The following is a 22,904-nucleotide window of genomic DNA, read 5'->3' as shown; positions in this document are numbered from 1 at the left end:
TTAACTGTCGGACATCCAACAAGTCCTTTCATGAAATGCTCTCTCGCTGGTCTCATCTTATGTGGTCTATCTCTTATACCTGGTCACCCGATAGTGTTTGATCTAAATACAGGTTGTACCACTCCAAGTTACATGTATTCAGTCTAATTTCCAGTCGAACATTTAATTGAATATTACATTCAGTGTAATTAATGAGACAAACTAGCAATGTACATTACCAAACTGATAATGTAAAGGATGGCCTTACCAATTGTCATATTAGACAATCTTGGATGTAGATGTAGACGAATAAGTTTTGACCTTGTGACATTCATCATTGAGGCGGTGGCAGCAGGGTCAGGATGTGTATTTTATACCAGGTAGAAATTTGACCAGTAAAACTGTTTTTCTATCACACCCACACCAACCAAGTCTTCTCACATTTTGTATGATGGGCATTTGGTCCCATCCCAAGTGGTCTTATCCCAGTTCATCTAATACTGCTTGGCCTAATTTCATTTAAGCTGATTCACGGTTGTTTATGTCATCGAATACTCACTTTGGCCTAAAGGACTATCTCATTAATTAGACAAGTGTTAATAAAGTAAACTGACACATATATGTTTACAAAATACAGTAGTGCTCAAAAGTTAGTGAACCCCACCAGAAAATAAACATATTTCAAAGTGTTCAGGTTCTGCCATGTTTTGTTTTAGATATTTAATTGTAAAGTCAGGTAATGAAATATTCCATGTGAACAATAAAGTTTGTTTCTCTGGGCTCGCTAAACATATTAGTGTTGTTTTTTACATTCAACACTCAGCAAGAAGGAGTGTATTTTGTGGTGGGGTTCATTAACCTTTGAGCACAACTGTAGATATCTATAACCACAGTGTTGTTAGATGGACATGTCATGAAGATGGTCTACAGATTAAACCAACTTGCTAGAAACCATACAGTTTTATGATTCTTCTCATTTTTTTCATTCATTTTACCAAATTTCTTCCCAATTAAATTGAAATAGGCACACTTATTTAGATGGGATACATACCTCCTTCCTTATATTGTCCTGAGAGTCTGTGAAGTGAGTGTTTGGATAGTAGGTCAACTTCTGCCAATGCAAGTCTTTGGTTAGGATCACCCAATGTTAGATTCTGAAGCAGGTGATATAATGTACTTTTTGCTGACCATTTGTTTTTCAGATTTAGTAGTGTCTTCCCAAGAGAATATACACAGGACTGGAAGATATAAGAGAAAAAAACAAAACACAAGTGAGTTTTTCAAGAGAAGTTCAACTTCTGCCAACGTGAGTCTTTGGCAAGGATCTTCTGATGCTAGATTCTGAAGCAGATTATGCTGATCTGTTGTTTTTCAGAATCAGCAGAGTCTTCCCAAGAGAATATACACAGGACTGGAAGATATATAGTAAAAAAACACAAGTGAGTTTTTCAATAATTCAAGTTCTGAAGCAGGTGATATAATGTACTTTTTGCTGACCAGTTGTTCTTCAGATTTAGTAGTGTCTTCCCAAGAGAATATACACAGGACTGGAAGATATAAGAGAAAAAAACAAAACACAAGTGAGTTTTTCAAGAGAAGTTCAACTTCTGCCAATGTGAGTCTTTGGCAAGGATCTTCTGATGCTAGATTCTGAAGCAGATTATATATGCTGATCTGTTGTTTTTCAGAATCAGCAGAGTCTTCCCAAGAGAATATACACAGGACTGGAAGATATAAAGAAAAAAAAACACAAGTGAGTTTTTCAATAGTTCAAGTTCTGCCAATAGGTGGTTTCAAACTGCCTCGATCATAAGAATCCCTGTTAAATTATGAGAACTTTTTTAGGCTTAAAAATACCCATTAATTATCCCTGCATTCACACCGCCCCAAAACATAGCCTTCGGGATAAGTTCCTAAAGTTAGGAGCATGCGCAGTATGGTCTGATAAGCAATCGAGGCGCGAGATTCAAAATCACTAGCTCAGCAGCCACCCACAGCGCCCGCACCCAACTACACACTGGGCTAAAAGTTCCCCTAAATTGCTTTCACATTGCCAAAATACCTGCGACCTTGGAAAATCCCAGCGAAAGTTATCGTAATTTTGACAAGTACCTACTATTTAGTGGGTATTTTCTTTCGGGGAGATTACGCATAATTTGCTTTCACATTGCCAATATTACCTGGTATTTTCTGATCGGGTAAATTTCCTGATCAGAAAATACCTGAAACTGACGAACTTCGAGGCAGTCTGAAACCACCTAATGTGAGTCTTTGGCAAGGATCTTCTGTTAGATTCTGAAGCAGATTATATATGCTGATCCATTGTTTTCAGTTTCAGCAGAAGCTTCCCAAGATAATATACAAAGGACTGAAAGATATAAGAGAAAAAAATAAAAGTGAGATTTTCAATAGTTCAACTTCTGCCAATGTGAGTCTTTGGCAAGGATCTTCCAATGTTAGATTCTGAAGCAGATTATATATCAAGGTATTATATGCTGATCCACTCTTCTTCAGATTCAGTTAGTGTCTTCCCAAGAGAATACACACAGGACTGGAAGATATAAGATATGAACAAAACATAAGTGAGTTTTTCAAGAGAAGTTCAACTTCTGCCAATGCAATTCTTTGGCAGGCAAGGATGTTCTGATGTTAGATTCTCAAGCAGATTATATTCAGGTACTATATGCTGATCAGTTGTTCTTCACATTCAGCATAGTCTTCCCAAGAGAATATACACAGGACTGAAAGATATAAGAATAAAAACAAAATATAGTGAGTTTTTCCAGAGTAGTTCAACTTCTATCAATGCAGATTGAGATCTTTGACGGTGATCCTCTACTTAGGATAAATTCTGAAGCCTGAAAAGATGAAGATGATACTATCTGCTGGCTAGCTGTTCTTCAGATTCAGCAGCATCTTATCAAGAGAATATACACACTAATGAAAAAATATTGATATGAGAGAAAAAATATAACTTACAAAAAAAATCGAAATTTTACCATAATTGGAAAAAAACCTTTCTATTTCATTAGTAACTTTCACATCACATTTATATGAGCATTTACTGTAACAGAAAATAAGAAGAAAAACAATGTCTGTGTGTCAAAATTGTCAAAGAACCAGAGTTACATGTAGGTTAAAAATTATTATGAATTTATTGAGCTCTCTGTTGAGTGGAATTATTCACTCAATAAAAATAAACTACTATCATTATCGTTACCAGCACTAGCGTACCTACGGGGGGCAGAGGGGGCAGACTGCCCCCCCCCCCCCTGACGAGTCACAACCCATGCAAGGGACATATCCCTGCCCCCCTGACGAGTCTTGAAGACCTTTTTTTTTTTTTTTTGCTTGTCAATTTTTTTTCTGGTACGAAATCCTTGTTTTGGCGGACGAATTTGCCACCCCTGTGGAAAATCCTAGGTACGCCACTGGTTACCGGCATTGTTTTCACAAATTCTGTAACATATCGGTCCATGCAATTTTTTTTTCAATTCAATTCATTTATTTTAGTCGATAAAAATAACATACAGGTAGATAAGAAATACATAATGACAAGAACAAAACAAAGTAACAAAAATGATAATACAGTAAATAGTGTACAAAACAGGCTTTGAGTGTGGACTGGCATGAAAGATCTGTAGGATCTTAGAAGTTCCAGCCCAACAAAGAAAGAAAAAGAAGGTATACAAAATAGAACATACAAAGACAAAAGAATACAAGGGAAAAACAAGCATTAATAAAGTTAAAGTGAAGTGTTTGCATTACATGATCAACACTTCATGTGCATAAATTACTGATGCTAAACACTTTCATTACATTGAGTAATCATATAACTCTCATACTTTTCTGAAAAAACAGTTTCCTCAAACTTATTATTATGGTTATGTTCTATATTGAGTTTTTAGGGGTACTTTGGAAAGCTGCATGTAAACAATGCTGATCTGGCTACTGATAATGGGTACAACGAGCCTTCATTCAGACAAAATATGCATATATAGTCTCATTAAATACATAGCCACTTCATAATTCCCACTACCTCTCATTTACATAGTATTTTTCTTTTGGGAAAGAGGGAAAGAGGTAAACTTTGTTACTATAAACACTTTCTTCAGCCAGTTTGAAAGACTGATGCCCCCCCCCCCTCCTCTCCTCTCCTGACTCAATTCATATTCTTTTTAATGAATTTCTCTAAATTATTCCTTTTCGCCTTTTGAGCAGTTGTAAGTGACTATTAAAGGTCAAGTCCACCCCAGGAAAATGCTGACTTGAATAAATAGAGAAAAATCTAACTAGCATAGTGCTGAAAAGTTCATCAAAATCGGATGTAAAATAAGAAAGTTATGACATTTTAAAGTTTCGCTTATTTTTCACAAAACAGTGATATGTATACACAACATTGTGACTCAGTCGATGATGTCCATCACTCACTATTTCTTTTGTTTTTTATTGTTTGAATTATACAATATTTCATTTTTAATAGATTTGACAATAAGGACCAACTTGACTGAACCATATAGTATTAAACAATGCTAATTCCACATGTTCAGGGAGGAATCAATCGTTGTATCACTTGACAATGAGGAGAAAATTAGAATATTTCATATTTCATATAATAAAATACAAAATAAATAGTGAGTGGATGACGTCATCAGTCTTCTCATTTGCATACCAACCAGGATGTGCATATAACTGTTTTTTTTTAATTAAGCGAAACTTTAAATTGTCATAACTTTCTTATTTTACATCCGATTTTGATGAAATTTTCAGTGTTATTCTTGTTTGATTTTTCTCTTTTTATTCAAATCAACTTTTTGTTGGGGTGAACTTGTCCTTTAAAGTCTTTTCTTTCCCTTTTTTATACTAAAATTTCAAGTCGTTTTTTTTCTATAGAAGTTACTAGTTATCATAATTTGTATTATTTTTAGTAAAATATACATGTACATTTGAATACAAATCTGTTTATTTACATATGGCCATTGGGCTTGGTTGCAGATTTATCATTTTTTAATTGTATTTAATGGAGAGAAACAAAATGTAAGATAAATATATACAAAGTGATTAAAACTACATATGTGCATTGGAAATATGGCATACAGTACCAAGCTCCAATGTATGGAGTTGGGAAAATCAATTTATTTCAAAATAGCACTTGATCAATTAATCAATGGACTGCAAATAGGAACATTGCATTGTTAGAGTAACAATAAGTTTTTGTGTACATACCAAACTTCTTACAGAATATTGCTGAGTTTACTTTAAATTCCATTTTCTTTTGTACTTTCTCATTTTTTCTGGTGAGCAAGATGATTTTTATATTGACCAAAAATCAATAAAATAAGAAGTACATGCAAGTTATCACTATCAAAAACTGTTGTTTGATGTTACAAATCTTCATAATTTGGTTATTATTTGTAATTTGTACTTTACTCAATAACTTCACATAGGTTTATGTCTTTATGAGCATTACATGTATGTAAATAAACAAATAATCAACATGGATATCAACATGAACATAATAATATAAATAAAATATACATTCGTTGTTTATACCTGTACTTACTCCCTTTTGTGGTCAGCAAAAAGATAACTCACCTTACTCAAGTGGTTATTCCTAGGTATTGATTATGAACATTCCTTTTACCAGCACCTTATTCCACCATAATTCCAACCCAATATGATATCAATCCTTGGTTACATAATCAGATCAAAACATAACCAGTGTTCCAGCATCATGATTCATATAACTTTCCAACGCTGTTTAGTTTTTTTTTTCAATTATACCATGAGCTGAGAGGTATGGAATCCGCTAATGATTGTTACAGCGGTGTACCAATCCATATTTCATCAAAGCCCCTTGTACGTTGTAACAATAGTTGCGGTACGCTACCACCACAGAGAGAGGGGGTCTTTCTTATAGCTGTTTACTGAACTGGTTCTTCCCCTGCCATTAAAGCACGGATGAAAGGATGAAGATGGGGCAGTCAGGTGGTGCACCCAAGCGTAAAGCCGGTGATAACCTGCCGGGGTAATGCCTTCATTGTGTGTTTGCTTGTCTCATTTGCATAACTGTGACACCGCGGTGGACATGTTTGTCATCAACTTTCCATATCAGATAGAGGCATATTGAGGTCAAGCGATTGTAACCTAAATATATCTATCCCCCACCCCTCCAAAAAAAGGTTCTTCATTTATAGTTTTATGTAGTGCAGCTCATGAATGATACATTTCTTCCTCACATTTATATGAAGATCTGACAGAGCCATTAAAAAGCCGGTCTATTCACCTTTTATGATGATGCCACTTACATATTGATTATGTAATCATTTAATGTGTTCCCCATCTAACATGTATACAGGTCATTCACACACACAATAAATTCACATCAATCTAAAATTGGGATTAGAGTTGCTCCTGTCATTTCTTATCTACACAATTTAGATTGATCTCAACATGGTGGAATTGTGTGTGTGTGTATTTGAGTTTTGTCAGACGTGTATCAATCATATATGATTATTTACGTCTGGGACCGACCTTTAACGTCACCATCCGAAAGACTTGACCAGGGCTCGAACCTCTGCATCAATTTGTAAGTTCCACACAGCTTGGATTACAGGCGCACGCCACAACGCCCAGTTAATTGATTAATTGAATGTTAGTCTTCATATGAGAGGGTCCATAATAGCATACAATAAAGTTTACAATGATATTACTGACAATATTGAATATTTCTATATAATATCATATTTCCTGACAGAAGAGGATTTTTTAGGAATACTAGTACTCAATTTCATATGGCCTTATTCATTAAGATTGCATGATTTTACACGATTCAATTCATTGTGCATGCAAAATCATCAGAAAAACATGGTAAAAAAGGCCCATGAGAAAAACATGGTATAATACAGCAGGCCATTCAATTTGGGAATGATAAGGATATCAATAAAAGTAACAAAAATGATCAAATCATTTGAATGAAGTTTGTTTGATGGAAATGCAATAGTGTAACTTTACAACAAAATGCTTTTTTTATGAATTACATGTACTTTTAATTTTAAGACATTGCCAGGATTTCTAGCTCAAGAACATCGCTTGAACATATCCGAAGTCTAACACTAAAGTGTGTGGAGAGAAAGCATCTTTTAACCCTAATATCTCCTATATAAAAAGCACTTCATGTGATGCATTAGCAGTTAGAAATTTTAATGGCTTCATTTTCACAACATAATACAATGACATCACTTACATGTAGGGCAATGCAGCTTGATTTTCTCAAATGCAAGAAAAAGTTACAACACAATGCAACTTAACAATTTTGTTTTGAACAGCTTTGAAACTGTTCCCACTGCATTTTTTTTTTTTTTTTTTTTTTTTTTTTTTTGCTCTACAAATATTGATTTCAGTTGTTCATGATGCTGACCACATTGCATCTCTGTAATACTCTCCGGTATCATAATCCCTATTCCCTAGAATCCCTACCCTAAACTTTGAATAATTGAAACCACAAAATAACCAAATCGGATTCAGATACATATATCTGTTACAAGCAAAGCAAAGAGAATGATGAAATATATAAAAGGGGGAAAGAAGTAGAAGCTAATGCAAGACTCCGAAAAAAAGAGATTTCAAAATGAAACAGAGGGAGGGAGAACAGGAGGGAAAAGAGAGAGAACATGAGGAAGGGAGGGGTACCTATCATGGGAGAATGAAGAAAGAAAATGAGACGGAAAAATACTAAAAGAAACAAAGAATGACAGGTGATACAGATAGATATCTGATAGATAAAGATAGATAGATAGATAGATAGATAGATAGATAGATAGATAGATAGATAGATAGATAGATAGATAGATAGATAGATAGATAGATAGATAGATAGATAGATAGATACTATAGATAGATTGATAGATAGATAGATAGATACTGGTAGATAGAAAGAAAGAAAGATAGTTGGTGGATGAATGGATGGATAGCCAAGTACCATCAAAAGTAAGTAATTTGGAAGAGAGACGAATTACTAATCTGTATCGAAGCCATTAACCCCTAATAAAAACATATCCCCGGGCAGCAATTTGTGCCAACACAAAAGGCGTATTCAGACTGCCTCGAAGTTCGGGAATAGATAATCTCTGATCGGGAAATTTACCCTGTACCCCATCAGAAAATAAAAGGTATTTTGCCAATGTAATAGCAAAACACTTCTAACATTTCTGAAAGAAATACTCACTAAATAGTAGGTACTTGTCAAAATTATGAGGTCTTTCCCAACCCAGCGAGCATTTGGGCACGGGTGTTGTAGGGCTGCAGAGCTAGTGATTTTGAATCAGAACTTCCCGTAAAAAGGATCTGCATTGGTTTGGTATGAATGTGGAAAATAATTCAGGTATTTTTCAGCCTGAACAAGTTCACATAATTTAACAGGTACTGTATTTTGGTGATCGAGGCAGTCTGAATACACCTAATGACAGGCCTTCTCATGAACTGACATTCTACAGTGCAACAATTTCTAATGATAAATATTGTTCTGTTCAACTTGAAAATTAAATTCTAAAACATGAATAATTAAGTTTCTTACACTCATGCAGTGTTAAAGCTACAGTGGACGGCGGTGGTCAGGCCCAGAAGATTTTAAACCACGATTCATGATGAAAAACACTGCTTCTGTCCACCACTAATTTCAAATGAAAATTACTTTAAAAACTCATTGCAAAGAAGAATTGCACTTGCATTCATTTCCATCTTTAATCTTGTTTTATTTGCACAATTTTCATCAAACAGTCTTATATTTGATAAATATTAATTTGTTTTCAAAGATTTGATAATGTCACGATTGTTATTACATAGATGTTCCTTCACTTTTGGCTTTAAGATCACTAACTCGGCCTGAAAAAAGTATGTAATGCTGTGAAATAGCGACCACCACTAAAATGGGTCTAGCTAGAACACTGCAATCAGACTTTTTGGCAGCTAGTTGTATGTTTCATTTGATATGATACTATTTTTCATGCTTTCAAAGAAAACAATTCAAATTTGTGATCTGAGCAAAGTATCCACTAATTTGATGGGTCAGAGTCATGCAACATTCAAATCATAACCTGGCCTGAGTCCAATGTGGTGTTAAACACATACATGTATTACTGTTGCAGGACTGAGTCCAGACTTAATTCTGCCTTAAATCACATTGAGAGATCAACTGAGATGGAGGGGTCTTAATCCAGCTTTTCAAACAAAAATATATTTCACAAACTTCAACAGATCTCAAGAAACTAACATTACAATGTAATTTTCTTCTAAAGAAAGTTATTGGTATATTTGAGAAAAAATGCCCAAAATGTAAATTTTAAGAGGGCATTTTGTAGCTCATATGGTTCATTTATGCTTTTTCAGTACCGTAACTAAGAATGCTTTTTGTTTTAACAATATGACTTTTGCAGGTTTATGCACTCACAGTCAGCGATAATTTTTCTGTACTTTTAAATTCCTAGTTTATAGTGCTCATGCACTTATATTTTCCTGACACAGAAAAATTAAAGGTTTGAGGGGACTATTAATGCTTGCCAATTTCAAATAGTCCGACTACATCAATGCAAAACTCACAGATGTCTTTGCTATCAAAATGTTTGAAACACTGATATTAACATCATTGGAAAAAAAAAGTTAATACACCTGGGGCCCGTCTTACAAAGATTTGCGATAGATCCAATCAATCGCAACTATGGAAAGCCAGCAACATCAACATCTAAAATACATGTTTGTTCAAAATATTTTCTAGAAATGACATATATCCATAGATTCACGGTTTTCTTGACAATTCAGTATGCTTCTCTTGGTTTTCAAAGGACATTGAGCAAATTTCCAGAAGAAAAAATTATGACAATGATGGATTTCCATATATTTAAGATTGATCAAACCTATCGTAACTCTTTGTAAGACGGGACCCTGGCCTCCCCCAGCCAAAAATATGTCAAGTTTTGATAAATATCTGAAATTTTATCTGTCACATGACTAAAGAAATCTGTAATTCGATATACATACATGTATTTCACATGATTCAAAATTTATGTAGCCTGCCTAACACTTTGGTTATGGTTCAATTATGCAAGTTATTGGAACATCATTCAAACATTCCAATCTTAAGCATGTGTAGCAAACCGCTATGAAAATAGGATTCTTTGTCTGTTTGTAAAATAAAATACAAAAAATAGCCATTGAGATGTAGAACCTCCCTCAATGGCAAGTCGGTGGCATAGTCACTATTTGTTTGTTTGTTTGTTCATTTATTTTCCAATTATTAAAAACACAATACACATATATATATAATATTAATACAAATAAAAACATAGATGGCATCAATAGAAAGAAACAAAATGAATTGCAAATATGTTGAATAGATAAAATAATCGAAAGGATTGCCCATTTCAGAGTCATTAACATAATTACTCTTTTCTTCCATGGGGTCCATAAAAAACATTAAAATAGTTTACATTGCAAGACAATATTTCTTGATTTAAACATGATAAACCCTTCAAAAACTTCTTAATTTAGGAATTGCAAACCAGCAAGTTATTTTGGGAAATTGATTAAAAAAATTGTCCTGTTCGATTATAGTGTACTGACATTATTGACCCTTTACCGAAGGCAAAGCATTTGTCAGGATTTCAGAATAAATACTTTGATCTCATTCTCAAATAAATTTGGTTCCAATAAACGTACCATTAACAACTTCTAGACTAGGTACCAACCTTTTCAGAATATCCCATCGTTTGACTCTCGGGGGCTTGGAACTCAGAACCAACATCACCTTCTGTGTGAATAGAATAAGTACAAAACAAAAATGAATTTAAATAACTAATTCAGAGACTTATGACAACAAATATGTTAATGAAAGTCACTATTCTCCCCCCCCCCCCCACTCTGCTTCATGATCCTTCATCAGAGATGTATTTTTTTTTCAGAGATTGAGTCTACTCCAAGAAAAGTGATATCTGAATAAATAGATAATGAAATCAAACAAGCATGAAACTAAAAATTTTGTTGATAATTTGAAATTGGATGTAAAAAAGAAAAGTTGCGACATTTTAAAGTTCCGCTCATTTGAACAATGCAAAGATAGAAGATACATATGTCCATGTATCATGCACTTAATAGACAATCTCACAATCTGGGACCAGTGGCACACTCACTGTTTCTTTTGTATTTTATAAAATATTATAAAATATTTCAACATTTCCCCTAATAATGTAAAACTTCATTCGATTTCTCTTGGAAAAATATTAGGCCTAATATACATAAAATGAAATATTTCATGTTTCATATAGACATACACAAATTGAATATTAAAGTAGAATTAGTAGACCCTATTTGGCATCTTTATATAGCTTTTCATTTTTATACTGACCAGGGTTCCATAACACAAAGGTTAGAGATTGATCGTACATTGTAGTCAATGGAATCAATCGTAGAAAAATGTTCTATGATCATTGCTAAGTTTTTGTGTTATGGGCCCTAGGATGCGCATTATTATCTGTTTTTTAAAAACGGACAGAACTTATAAATACCAACTTTCCTATTTCACATCTGATTTTTAGTTTTCAGTCCTTTGCTTGTTCTGTTTTTGATAAAATCAATTTGCTGTTGGCTTGGACTCAGCCTTTAAGTATCTGAAATTTGGGTTACACTTCGTAATTCAGAAGGTTCGTAATTCCGAAAACGTAAAAGGGTTCGTTAATCCGAACATTTGTGGCGTTATTCCGAAGGTTCAATAATCCGAAAACGAAATAAGGTTCGATGTTCCAAAGGTTCGTCAATCCGAAAACGAAATAAAGTTTGTTGTTCCGAAGGTTCGTCAATCCGAAAACGAAATAAGGTTCGTTGTTCCGAAGGTCCGTTAGTCCGAAAACGAAATAAGGTTCGTTAATCATTAGTTTTCGGACTAACAAACCTTCGGAATTACGAACCTCATTTTCGTTTTCGAATTAACGAACCTTCGGAATTACGAACTTCACTTCGTTTTCGGACTAACGAACCGTCGGAATTACGAACCTCACTTCGTTTTCGGACTAACGAACCTTCGGAATTACGAACCTTCGGAAATATGAACCTTCGGAATAACGAACCTTCTGAATATCCGAAGCTTCGGAATTACGAATGTATGCGAAAACTTGTTCCCAAAGACTAACAAATGAAAATTCTATTCATTGCATGTCTATCAATTCATTTTGGATAGATCACTGCACAATCGTGAATTTCACACAGTTCCAAACTGTCAGAAATTGAAAATTTCCATACAGAACAAGATGCTGATTTTTAGGAAAGCCCACCCTGGTAAAAAGTTTAATAATGGACAATGAAAAAACAAGGAATTGAGGTACATGGAAATTTAAGTGAGAATTCTGATATTAAAAGAACTTTTCTCTCTAAAAAACAAGATGGCAATTCTGTGGTTCCCTTTATCTTTCCTCTTTTTCTTCTCCTTCTCCTCCTCTTCCCACCTCCCCCTCCTCCTCCTTCTTTTTCTTCAAGTTCTTCTTCTTCTTCTTAATCCTTCTTCTTCTATTCTTCTTCTTCTTCCTCTTCCTCTTATTCCTCTTCTCTTTCTTCTTTGTCCTCACCCTCCCTCTCCTCTCCTTCCTTCCTTCTTCTTCTCATTCTTCTCCAAGTTTAAAACCATGTTTACCTTCTTAACAAGATTATTCACACTCCATTAATTACCGTAATTCAAATACTTTTCCACATCATTGGTTCATCACAGTACATGTAGGTCTCTAATCCCTCACCCATCAATAGCTTCTTCACAATAGGCGGTGCTGCACCATCCCGAGTTTGCTCAATCTCGAGATTTTAGCCCGATCAGCCCTCTTCGCGATTAATCTCGAGATTCAAGAAACCCCGTCTGCACCATCCCACGAGGAGCTATATCTGCTCGAGCGAGGCAACAAGCCCGATATTCCGGGCATGCGCACTTTCGGATCTTGGAGTTTCAACGGCCCGCGCTTTTGAATAACTTCCCGCGATATGCAAGCAATGAACTCCTTTCACTAGTACTTTCGCCGAATTCAACCGGTGTTATGCAACAATCCTTTCAGCTCAGCGAGTGAAGAAGTGATGTATTCTTCGTGAAATATGATGGCGGAGTAGGAGGCAACGACAGAGAGAGAGAGAGAGAGAGAGAGAGGGAGAAGGAGGAAAGAAATGCTATTTGCTCACATTTTGCGAAGGAATAAGACAACACGCTGTCAGTGTTGTTATTGAATATGACCATCGTCGATGCGATGAGCGCTTCCCCCTTCGGTCTGGTCTCTCCCGGGGTCCCTCCCAAAATCCATTCACTGGTGGGGACACCATCGTTGCTTATGAACGCTATTCGCATGTATAAGGTTGACTTTCGCACGTGTTTATGTTTTGACCAAGGCGGAAGTGGAACGCGAATTGCATTATGGACTGACGTCATGAATAAATTACCCCGAGTCCAATCTCGAGTGCGTCTGCACCGACGAATTAGCGGGATAATTCGTAAAATAGCGCGCTATTTTGCAAATAAACCCGAGTTGACTTGGGATTGCAATCTCGAGATTAATCCTACGAACTAGCGCGATAATTGCGTCTGCACCGCCAACTATCTCGAGATTTTTCAGATCGGGATAATTTGCCGGATCAGAAATAGCGCGCTAATTTGAAACTTCGGGATGGTGCAGACGGCCCTTATGACAAAGGCAAAATCAAGTGTTGTTGAACAGTATCTCAAGTTTACTTGTTGAACTCATAAATGGAGTAAAACTGTAGTTCTACAACTTCAATGTCACTTGTTCTTTGAAGTTGAACTATATTGAAATATGTTGAAATATAACCCTTAATCGTTTTGCCAAAATTAAAACTTGTCAATGTTATTTATTTTTCATCAAAATCCAAGTATCAAAACCATTCAGTCTAGACCAAAATAGCTAATGTTTATCTCTTGGCAGTAGGGGTCTATTACAATGTAGACTCAATCACAAAAGCTCTAATCATGCGGAAAGAACACGCATGCATGGCTAACCATTCACTGATTTGCTTCTTTTCTTCTCCTTCTCCTGGCCACCAGGTAATAACTTCTACATACAAAACTTGACAAAAGGAGATCACAGCAGGCTTTTCAAATGACATCCACAGTGTACACATCAAGTATACTCAGTATGCCAATGAAAGTGGCTGTAGGGCACTCTCTCTTGAACACCTTTATTTCACCCTCCCCCCCTCCCTCCTCCTCCAAGCTCCCCTTCTTCTTTGGAAATAGTTCATTAACAAGACATTGATTACAAATCAGACCACTTCCAACAAATCTGATGCACTTTCCCCTATTAAATACCAAGCACTCCTCCCCCTCTACATTTTAAAGTTGAAATCTAAATACCAATATCTCTCTACCTATTCCTAAGAATCTTAATTTTTTGTTAATCTACAGATAAATCTGCTTCATATATACACTTTGGTTATCTGTGATAAGTAAATCATTTATCTACTGGTCCAACCTGTTCATGTTGGACCAGTAGATACCCAGTTTTTCCATTTATACTGGTCCAAACCTAAAATTTACTGGTCCACCAAAATAAAGAAAAACATAAAAAAAGACTTTAGTTACTTTTGTTGTCTTCTACCACTTTTATTGCCCCCCCCCCAAAAAAAAAAAAAAAAAACATACAAACACACACACACAACATAACTCATTTTTTAAGATGCCAGAGCCATTTTCATAATTTATAAAAGAGGAGAAAATATTATTTGTATCAGTTTGACATGTTTTTACTGGTCAGTAAATCTGGCTATTTCTGAAAAGTTACTGGCCCGACAGCAATTTTTACTGGTCTGGTACCATCGGACCAGTGCCAGTATCGAGCACTGCAATGACCCATTAACATATGAATAATGAATGAACTGTAAGTTACCCTGGGATTGTACTCCCTTATGAATTCCATGAATTCTTACATGTACACAATATAACAATATAGATGTCACCTTTAATCTTGGGGTATTTGGGTTTGTATGTTCTTCTAAAAAAGAGAATTCATACATAGCTGAACTTGCATACAGTCTCTTTGTCTGTCACATTCAATATGTACTCTTTTCATTCATCAAATATTCATAACCGTGAAAACAGATTTGTTATTTCGGTTTCCTTGACAACAACATGAGAGTGTGGCAAAGACTAACTGCTTTTAAATCAATCCTAACAAAAGAATCGCTAGAGGAGATATGGTCTTTCAAACGGTTGGAACTGTGACCTACATGTAAATCAATATGGTGTGAACAAATTTGACACAGAGAACTGATCAATAGTTTTTCTTTTCTATTTCAAGGTAAATTTCTTTTCAAGCTTAGTAGATTGAAGTACAATTAGCCTATCACTATTGGATTCATCAAGTACAATAGGAATTTAGTCTTTAGTCAGTTAGAAGCTGAGCATATTCGATCAAGTAACAATTTTTATTATCATTCAAATTGTTGAATCTAAACCTGATATTGATAATGAAAATCATTCACAAAAGTCACACTGAATTATTTTCCATGGCATCATTAATTCAGATTCAGGGGTTGAAGATGGTGTCTACTATTACATGTACATAATTTTGGCTAAAATTCCTTTTCTCTTTCTATATTTCATATTAGACATTTTTTTGTTATAAGTGCTGTACAAATATTGTTAATTATTATTATCATTATTATGCAGTTAGATAATTGGAAAAAATGGGGATTGGGAAAAGCAGAGCATCTAGTTTGTGTTTCTTTTTTTAAAACATCAATGGATATTTTCTGTTCATCCATGTATACCTTGTTCAATTATCATGAGAGACTAGAGTAATGTCTTAGGGTTAGAGACTTAGAGTAATGGGGTACATTAAGAAATATGATTTCTTCACATTAAATGTGAAATAGTAGATCTCCTCTCATAAATTTGATACCATTTTGAAAATTGAGCCAATAAAATGGGGAGGGGGGGGGTTGTTATAGCTTTAATTGCTTGAACATTAATATTTCATGAGCATATACATACATGTAGGCATATATGGTTCAATTTCTCAGTTTACTCCTATGAAAATTTCTTTTTTATTAAATGTAATTTAACAGTCATCTAAATGTAACCACTTAATCATTTCTTAACTTGCTGGGGTTTGTACATGTATGTGTTGATTGAACGTTTGACAAATTATTTCTTCCTCTCCTCACATTTGCCTTCATCTTCCACTCATCCTACTTCATATTTCTCATTGTTCTCTTCTTATTCTTCCCCTCCTCTAATTCTCCCCCTTCTTCTTTGTCTTGTTGTTATCTGTCGATCTTCTTCTACTTTTTTTCTTCCCTTCCTCATTTATATTGTTCTTCTAACTGATCCTTCTCTTGTTCTGTTCTCCATCCTCTTTTAGAATCATCCCCCCTTTCTCTTCCACTCTCTCATTCCTCCTCCTCCCATTTCTGAAGAGTCTACCATTTTCAAGAAGAATTATTTTTATACCTGTTTTGATAAATGTGATATTCCCATTCGGATGCAGAATGAAGGAATCGGGGCAGACCACCATCAATCCATCTCCATTCCCCGATTCCAAAACCCGTTGGAGAGCCGAACAACATTCCTTGCAAATGGCCCAAACTTCTCGCTCACCGAATCCATTGTACGGTTGTTTACCCGCACGGAACGCCGTGATTTGAGCTAGCGAAAGTGGAAGATTTACGCTCGCTGCGTCGTCGTCCATTCTCGTCGCTTGTGGCAGATTTTTATGTTAATAAACATCAAACAAGTGGCAAGAAGAATTCCATTGGTTGGACAAAGTGACATATTCCAATTATAATTCACATATATTCCTTTTGGAGCAGACGATTCACGATGAATTCAGAGTTTCAGGCACCGACATGGTTCACATTCCCGGGAGATCTAGAACGCAGATACCTGTTTGAGAACTATCGGATGGAATTGATTATTGTTGTTACCCACGCGTGTTATCGAATCCATGAATCCGATCCGAACTTGAGAAGGTATTGGGGTTACTGGTAGGACTACTGGGTAGGAGGGTTGGTAGAGGGGGGGGGGGCGTGTTGGGATAGAGCCCGGGGATAGAGATGGTAAAAAAGGCTCAGAGACAGAATAGAAGGGGCTAGGGAGAGATGAAAGAAAGAAAGAAGAAATAAAGAAAGAAAATAAGAAAGAAAGAGAGAGAGAAAGAAAGAAAGAAAGAGAGAGAGAAATTAAGAGGGGAGAGAAAGGGAGATAAAATATATGAGGAGATCGCAAAGGGGGTGAGATTGAGAGAGTTAGAAATAAGGGGAAAGAAGTAAGGAAGAAGAGGAAGAAAAAGAAAGAAGTTTGAGTGCAGAACATCGGGGTTGTGTAACTATACTACACCTATTTCTTTACTCAAGTGAGATAACAATTATTTCAACTTTAGGTCATCTCCCCCCACCCCCTATCAAAATACTGTGGTGCTGTCAATGTGATCATGGTGTACTTTTGAACCTTCCAACTTGTGTTTGGTGGAAAATCTACAATCACATGATTTTTTTTTTTACCAATCATAAAGCAACGTTTTGTGTGGAATATTAAATAGTTTTTGTGACAGTAGCATATTTCAAATTTTATTCATAAGTCATGTGATCTGAAAAACATTCAACAAAACTTAATATTGTTGTTTTGTCTATACAACTGAAGAAAGCATATCATATAAAGTCAGAATATAACAAATAATCCTGACACATCTAGTCTTTTTTAATCCTCACGACAGCTTGATAAGCCATTGGCATATTTTGACCCAAAAAAAACATTTAGCTACTTTGGAAAAAGTAAACTGTATCTATTAATCAAAAATAATAATTGATCCAATGTTATGTAAATTCATCCCAAATTTATTATTCAATGTATTATTTGCCTTTAATGTGTTTTTGTATGTTTATTTTTGTATTAAATATTAATTTTAATGTACAGACTATTTGAACAACCTGGGGCCCATTTCATAAAACTTGTTGTAATAACAAATTCGTAATAACAGTTTAAAGCTACTGAAATCCTTCAATTTGATTGGCTAACAGTAAACCTGTTATAGAAATTATGCATTTGTCATTATAACATGTCTTCATGAAACGGGACCCAACTGCAGGTTAGGGCTTTGAAAATAATCAAGAGAAGTGATATCTAATATATCTTCAATGGTGACAAGAAAATAAAACAAACATATCTCTATTGAAGGGTTCAGACCAATATTCTTCAGATTAGTGCAGAATTTCCCAAGAGCGAAAGATGGATGGGAGGCAGTGGCAGATCCAGGGGGGGGGGGGGGGGCACAGCCGATCCATGCCCCCCCCCCTTTGAGAAGCAATATTAAAATTTGAAATGTAAAAATGCCATTAAAACAGAAGTGTGCCCCCCCCCCCCCCCACTTTTTGACAGTGAAGACTTTTTTTTTGCTTGTCAAATTTTTTCAGGCATAAAGTATCCTTAATTTTTGGTTGAAAACCTCTTTTTTTTTCTTGTCAAATATTCTTTGGGTAAAATGGGCCCCCCCCCCTTTGGAAAATCCTGGAGCAGCCTCGGGGGGGGGGGTCATAATAATACTGGAGGCGAAATAGGATCAGCTTGGTATAAACATGTATTTTAACATTATGCTAAAAATATTAAAGTATAGACCTATATTATTCTTTATTCATCCATTTTCTTATTAACTTTTCAAGGGATGTCTTTCTGAGAATGTTTTGAAAACTACTCTCCATAAGTATAGATAAAATTGTACTTTCCATCTACCGGCACCCCTCCCCCACCTCTCTCTCCCTCTCTCGTTCTCTTGTTTTCTCTCCCCCTCTCTCTCTCTCTCTCTGAATTGATGTGTGTCAGAATACAAATGTTGCAAATAAGACACGTCTCTGGCTCTAACCCACTTATACATCCCTTGTGAAAGGATTCCTCATTTGGAACCACTACTATGTCACAAAAATTATGCCATAATTACTTTCACATTAGATGAGCATGGAAATATACACCTACAGATAAAATGAACACATACTGCATACATTTTTATATGATTTTTAATAGAATTGGCCTGGCATATCAACAGTATATCACGTTGCTGTAGATTCAATTCATCTGAATTAATACTGCGAAAACAATACTCCATTCTGAAATCAATTTGATTTGAATGAATAAATGGAAATTTATGACCAAATTAGTGAGGATTTCATAAAAACAGAGTAACAAGGTCGTAGAATTTTTAAGTTTTGTTTTATAGTGTGGAACAGAAGCCCTCCTAACCTTTCTGAAAGAAATAAGATAAGGATGATTTTGCATTTACAAAAATAGGACAATCTATTTTGAATAACAGGTTTGAGTGGTAAAATTCAAGATACCTTCAACCAAACTCAGAATGAGTGAGGCTCAGAGATGTGAAGATTTTATTTGAACACATTTTGGTTGGTTTTTCTCTTTGTGCAATTTTTTTAATCAAATTGAAAAAAAAAATAGATGTTTCTTAATGGTTGAAAGTCATGTTGAAAATTGATTGTAAGTTTATCATAAACTTACAATTTGTAAGATGACTTTCAACCATTAAGAAAAATTATTACTCTTTTTTTTCCAACAAGCACCTGAAATATATATTTCTTGACAGGTGCATTTAAACAGTCTCTCCCTAATATTACACATAGCTAAAAGTGAGACTGATTTTAAATAAATTATATTTGAATCAAACTATATTTTTACAATCATGGATCAGAAAAGCGACATATTTGTAATTTCATATTATAAATACATAAGAAATCTGCTTGTGACATCATATAACTAATAATTTGGACCGTTCACTGTTTTTAAACAATTAAAACTGTTGTCATTTTGTTACTTTTTATCCAATTTTGATTAAATTCTCACTTTTTTCCCTTGAATCCCATTTTTTTTTTTCTTGATTTAAATCAACTTGATTCCAAAATGGAGTATTTTACTTTGAATTTGACCCCCATACCGTCTGGAGGTCACCGATACAAATAAATAACGACTTTACAATGGAAATCCATGTGGAATTCAATTCTTACAATTTGAATATTCATGAAATCACATTAATAATGCACACACAATTCCTGCTTGAATATTCATGATTCTTTATAATAAAATACATTTAAAATGATTGTAATGAAAATACCACATGTAGCTCAGCGGCTTTGTTTGATCGTTTCTCGGAGCTCGTTAAAACGCATAAACCTACACGATCTCTTTAAATATGGAGTCTATTTACATCTTTTCAATATCAAATGGCAATGAGCAGATCATATCAAGACACATTTTGATGAGGTTTTGAGTAGGTAGGTAGAATAGGAAGTAACAAATTGTTAGTTCATACAAATAATTCAGAATAATGATAATAATTCATATTTTGTTATCTAAAAGTTTACATTCATATTTCACTGGCTGTTTCCCTCTGAAATAGGTAGTCACTAGAATAATATGTAGCAGATAAGAGAGATGACATGATCAAAGTGAAAATGAAAATGAAAAGATAAGCAGTTTTTACAGAGATTCTGCGATGTGAGATTGAACATGCTCCCAACGAGCCCACGACAACGATGCGAGACTGAACATGCTCCCAAGAGTTTCTGCACACGTAAAGATACCCTCCAAATACACTGAGCAATATTCCACAGGGAAGATGCGCACTCTTGTGATAAATAAGAAATATTCATTCCCAAAAAAATTACCAGCAAGATGTAAGAACAAAGCAAAGATATTTAAAAGAAATTGAATTGTATTCTTCACTGGAATTTCAGATAAAAATCTAGTTGCAGATGATTAAGATTTATGTTAGGTCTGCCAAATTCATTCAATACACAGAAAAATCCATGAACTGGTTTACAGGATTACTCTCCAAGCAAAACAGCAATTTCATGAATATTTGTTAAATAAAAAGGTACTGGATAGATGGGCAGTGCTTTTAACTTGTTTTATTCACATTGGTTTGATGATTCATTAACGGGTATTAGCTCATATCAAAGAGAAGTTACTAGTATACATGTTAACATATTAAAGTTGGTGAAGGATTTTACCCTGGTGCTGGCGTTACTATTTGGTTTTATATAAAATGAATACATTAGAGTTAATGAAATCTTACATTTTTTTGTTGATAGCTTATAGTTACACATTAGTGCTAGGCAATATTTCAATATTATCTAAATTATGCCATAATGAAAAAATATTGAATATTCAATAATGGTTTTTGAGTATGTTGATTTATTGCGATAACACGATATGACCTTTTAAAGGAAACCAAAAACCCAAGAAAAGAAGCAATCTTATTGGAAAGAGTAAAATGAGAGGAACAATTCAAAACAATTTTCATCAAAATCGGTTGTGAAATAGGCAAGTTATGGACGTTTAAAAGGGCTTGTTCTTTCTATGGGGACCCTCAAATTGGCAAACATGCTTCAAAATGGCTGATTTTGTGGACAACTCGCCATTTGTTTGTACACAATTTTTCAGATTTTCCCCATTATCTTTCAAATTGCATATTGCCCCATTCTGAGCACGATATATGTCATGGGAAATATAATTCACACCACATATGTCAAGGTCAGGAGGAAACGATGTGAAATATATAAAATAATGGAGAAAATCTGAAAAATTGTGTACAAAAACAAGGAGGGTTGTTCACAAAATCAGCCATTTTGAAGCAGGTTTGCCAATTTGAGGATCCCCATAGAAAGTACAACACGACTTTTTCAACGTCCCTAACTTGCTTATTTCACAACCGATTTTGGCACACTTCTCCACACATTGTGTGGGGAATGTCTACGCTGCTGTTTCAAATTGCAAACGAAACATGTCCCCCCACTGAGAGCGATCCTGTAGCAACAAGACCGCTTAACGTGAAGTGGTTTTGAAAACCACTTTTCGGCGATCAGATGGGAACGCTAGTAAAGCGATCTTCCAAACCATTTTCCTGGACAGGTTTCCACTAAACTAGTTTTAGGATTGTAATGAGATTGGGGTCTCACTTGACAAATCATTAAAAAACAATTGACCAGTCACAGGAAGGGAGGCGGGTGTCCTAAATTCATCCAAAATAGCTCCTGTAAATTACCCTTTGAGATCCATGCAAAAGGGTAACATGTGTTAACTACTGACTTCTGAGATACCCATATAGGCTTAAACAGGGGCAACGGGTTACAGTCGGCAACAAGTGTACTCTTGAGGCATAATCTCTCTGTGCTTTGGTTAAAAGAACATTTTTCATATGTCATTTCTTTGTGTCATCCTTTACGTGTTGCTTTTAAGGGCAATCTTCCTGCATCATTTTTTTTTTCTGAGCCATTTTAAGAACGTTCATTCAGTCTTGTCTCTCTAGCTTTCGTCTGCATTATCCATTTTGCTAAGTTCATTTGGTAGCATGTGTGTTGGTGTTTCCACATCATTTCTCTGTGCTGTCTGGTTTGACGATCTGGAATGTGATGAGGTACTCTGGAAATGCCTGTAAAAATAAAGAAAAAATATTTTTAAAATATGATTAAAGGCAGAAGAAAGCAGTTGCAGCAAACTATTCTTTCATAAGAAAGTCTTTAAAATAAAGGTTAAAATTGCCACCATATTATCATCGATCTAGTTCTGGTACATTGAAATGATCTTTGTGAAATGATGAGATCATAGCTGAAGACCGATAATGCTGATGATCACTAACAAAAAAGGCATATGTGGGACAGTGTATTACTATTGTTCAGAAAAAATACTTGACATTTTATGGAATTCCATGCTTATTTTGCTGATTTCTCAGTAATTACACATTTATGTCCATAGTCACTTGGTACATATTTTTCATTTATCCATACAAACACTTGGGCGGTCATTTCATTACATTCTGTTTGAATTCATTTTGAGATCATTACCACAACCATATAACATAGACACCTTTTATATGAACTAAAAAAATGTATCT

General features: G+C 34.9%; 2 protein-coding genes across 3 annotated transcripts in view; both read right to left on the bottom strand.

The window, feature by feature from the left end:
- Window positions 1-16,966, bottom strand: part of LOC129272313 (uncharacterized) — a 36,670-nt gene extending 19,704 nt beyond the window's left edge. Inside the window, exons 1-3 of one of the 2 annotated variants that reach the window (XM_054909464.2) lie at window positions 16,466-16,966; window positions 10,722-10,783; window positions 1,031-1,217 (exon numbers count right to left, since the gene is read on the bottom strand). In XM_054909464.2, the coding sequence (XP_054765439.2) occupies window positions 1,031-1,217; window positions 10,722-10,783; window positions 16,466-16,703 (487 nt within the window). In that variant the 5' untranslated portion in view covers window positions 16,704-16,966. Of the gene's footprint in view, window positions 1-1,030; window positions 1,218-5,574; window positions 5,932-10,721; window positions 10,784-16,465 lie in introns of those variants that run through there. The other variant, XM_064107315.1, reaches the window with a different exon arrangement.
- Window positions 16,967-19,002: 2,036 nt separating this feature from the next.
- The window catches only part of LOC129272615 (poly [ADP-ribose] polymerase tankyrase-1-like), a 35,795-nt gene continuing 31,893 nt past the window's right edge, over window positions 19,003-22,904 (bottom strand). Inside the window, exon 22 of the mRNA XM_064107196.1 lies at window positions 19,003-22,442. Coding sequence (XP_063963266.1) covers window positions 22,383-22,442 — 60 coding nt within the window. The 3' untranslated portion in view covers window positions 19,003-22,382. The remainder of the gene's footprint in view (window positions 22,443-22,904) is intronic.

Source organism: Lytechinus pictus, chromosome 12, assembly GCF_037042905.1.
Source record: "Lytechinus pictus isolate F3 Inbred chromosome 12, Lp3.0, whole genome shotgun sequence".
NCBI classification, from domain to species: domain Eukaryota; kingdom Metazoa; phylum Echinodermata; class Echinoidea; order Temnopleuroida; family Toxopneustidae; genus Lytechinus; species Lytechinus pictus.
This window is presented reverse-complemented; position numbering and strand designations above follow the sequence as displayed.